This window comes from Prorops nasuta, unplaced genomic scaffold, assembly GCF_024137725.1.
Source record: "Prorops nasuta isolate Cenicafe-Biocafe unplaced genomic scaffold, Cenicafe_Pnas_1.2 PNAS00024, whole genome shotgun sequence".
NCBI lineage: Eukaryota > Metazoa > Arthropoda > Insecta > Hymenoptera > Bethylidae > Prorops > Prorops nasuta.
The window spans coordinates 854083-857177 of NW_027116821.1; the positions used below are offsets into that span (position 1 = coordinate 854083).

Genomic DNA, 3095 nt, shown 5'->3' on the forward strand with positions numbered 1-3095 from the left:
AATATTAATAACTTTCTTCGTATATATGTATTCGTAGGTTCTTTGACGAATAATTAAAAAAAAGAAAATCTTTTTTTTCCAATTATTTGCTGAGTTATTCTTTAAATTGCTTAAGTGTCGGGTACTAGGGGACTTCCCCCTACATCTAATCAAATTTTACTAAGTAAAGAAAAAATATATACCTCGTAGCAGCTTTATTGTACGCGTTTTTAATACTGGTTCTACTTTTTCTTATATTATTATAAATATCTTCTCGGAATTTGGAAGTTAGTTTAAAATTTGAAGAATTTACGTGGCAATGTTCCTTACCTTTACGAAATTCACCATTAACAACTTTAGCTGTTGCATTACAGCTTTTATCGGCGCATTTTAAATATCTAGATAAAAAAATATATATCTTATACAGTGTCCCACTTAAAGTGACCCACAGCATAGATGAGCATAGATACAAAAACATGCGTATCTTTTTAACTATATAAGAGATATTCAATTTTTGCATATAACTTTTTTCAAAGCAAATAACAAGAGGCTCAGAAAAGGTCCTACGCAAAAATTGAATATCTCTTATAGTTAAAAAGATACGCATGTTTTTGTATCTATGCTCATCTATGCTGTGGGTCACTTTAAGTGGGACACCCTGTATATAATATTCATTTTCTTTAATGTAAATATTACTTACAATATAGTGTCTCCTTTTTTATTAATGTAACAATCTCGCTTGTAATATGTGTAACCATCAGGATACAATATTTTTGAAATCTTTTTTATTTCCATAATAAATCAGATTTTCGTATATGAAATCGTGCAAAAGGATAGAAAACACGAAGAAGAAACGAGATTTATTTCGTAGTTACAAAGAAATACGTCTGTCGATTGTTTACAAACAAGAAAACAAATAACCCATGAAGCACTAGGCAAACAACAGACAAGACGTCCAATAGGATGTAAGATATTTAAGAGGTATTTAAATTTATAAATGATATAAAATATGATCATACATATTATTAGTGAATCAGAGCTGTCAAAATTAGGATTCATGCTGTATAGTTACCTTTATATATAAATGAGGATAAGGTCTAATAAATCGTAAAGAAATATTCTTTAAATATAAAAAAAACAAATATATATAGTGTATCGTATTTTAAATTATAATCTTGTAGGAAAAGCAAGATAGAAAATAATTCTGAAAACAAAAATTATATGATTTTTTCAATGGGAATATAATGTGATGCCATTGATTTGACTTTGAACGGTCATTCGAAGGGTCACATGAAAAGAATCTACAAATTCTCTTTTAAAATGTGGGTTTCTAGATGTATATAAAATTAAAAAAAATATGTTTAAAATTCGTTCAATTATAATATACACGAAGCTACACTTAAATTAATCTTACAAATTGAAACAGAATAAAGATAATAAATCACTAAGTAACATAAAAGAAATATTATTTAATGTTTCGATAAATAAAAATATAAAAACCAAGAAATGCGTAATAGGCATTAAAGTAGCTTACAATAATTTCTTTAATGGCTTTATTCATTTAATTTTAAAGAAAATTCGAATTTAATTTATTGTTATAAAATATTTCACTATTATTAAAAAAATTAAGAGAAGAAAAAATGTTTAAAATATCAATTCCCTATAAAAATATAAGTTATATTTATACCAACAAAAATAAGATATCTTACACAATTTTAAAAATGATTTACATTTCATGTAAGCAATGTAATAGAAAAACTGTTGTAAGTTCTATTTGTTATGAAAGTTAAAAAAAGTTACAGGTTTAGTATTAACAATATATGAAAAATATAAAAATGATTCTTTTCCATTCATTTATAGATAGTAATAACATTTAATGTTACACATATGAATTAGATATACATTTCAGTTTATGCTTTATACGAGATAATAATAATAGTAATGATCTTATTATATTTACAATCAAATTCTTTATATGTGTTGCACATATATAATTCTTTTAAAAAGTCCCCATAATCAATAAAACGTCAACTACAATTAATTATATGAAATTTCACTATATTTTTAGTAGTTTATACATACACACACAAACACAATATACAGGGTGTAACGAAACGACCGCCTTTTCTCGTAACTGGAGGTTCGGGGTGACCATCCAAATGCACGTGTAAAATTTTGTTCGAATCAGCCCTATCCGACTGATATATTAAGCTTAAAAAACATTGTGATCTTTATTGACTCCTCAAAACATTAATCCGTCTAGCGTCGCTAGTAGTCCTTGTGGGCTAAACCAAGCTAACTATGACAACCAAGTATAACCAAGAATCAAGCGCGCGCAAAGCAAATGTAATGTGTAACCCATTTCGACACAGTATATATGTACTTACTTAATAAATAATATATTTAATATAATTTTACCTAATTATTTAAACAATGCCAAATTGTTGTATTGCTCCGGGATGTACTTCTGGGTACAGATCGAACAATCAGAAAGTGCACTTATTTAGTGTACCAGCTGATCTAATTTTAAGACAGAAATGGCAAATTGCAATGTGCAGGAAAGACGTTATAATTAAAAATGGTCAACGATTATGCGAAAAGCACTTTGCCGTAAAAGATATTTTGTGGAAAAAGGTTCTATTAGATACGGATGGAAAAATTATTGGAGAGGTAGATATATGATCATTAACATCACATAATTATTTAATAGACAATAAGTGGATGTTTTAAAATTTATTGTATATAATTACAGTCACCATATAAACAACCTCAACTGCGACGTGGTGCAATACCTACACATTTCCTATGGAATGAAGAGAGAGAGAGAGAGAAGCTGCGGCATATTTGGGGTCTATTGAAAATGATATCAATAATGAAAATATTAATCAAAATAATATGATTTCAAATGATGAAAGTTCTTATGAGTTATCTTCAGAAGTCTTACCTGTTTTACCATTATCAAATATGATTTTTAACAGTGATAAAGAAAAAAAATTAAATGAAGTTCAGAAGGAACAAGAGCAATTTACAATTGATAATATAATAAATACATTGCTTAAATTGCCAATATCTTGGATAAAATCTATCCATAATTTGGAAACTAGTTCATTCATTGC

General features: G+C 27.2%; 1 protein-coding gene across 1 annotated transcript; it reads left to right on the forward strand.

The window, feature by feature from the left end:
- Positions 1 to 2412: 2412 nt before the first annotated feature.
- LOC136781783 (uncharacterized) lies at positions 2413 to 2878 on the forward strand. The gene is made up of 2 exons (XM_066740785.1): positions 2413 to 2649; positions 2732 to 2878. Exons 1-2 carry the CDS (start codon positions 2413 to 2415, stop codon positions 2876 to 2878), a joined length of 384 nt encoding a protein of 127 aa, XP_066596882.1.
- The last annotated feature ends 217 nt before the right edge of the window (positions 2879 to 3095 follow it).

Bases quoted from the DNA above. Each gene is read 5' to 3' on its own strand.
- LOC136781783 (XM_066740785.1), top strand. From the start codon at position 2,413: ATGCCAAATTGTTGTATTGCTCCGGGATGTACTTCTGGGTACAGATCG. The intron at 2,650-2,731 runs GTAGATATATGA...ATATAATTACAG, and splicing joins ATGGAAAAATTATTGGAGAG to TCACCATATAAACAACCTCA.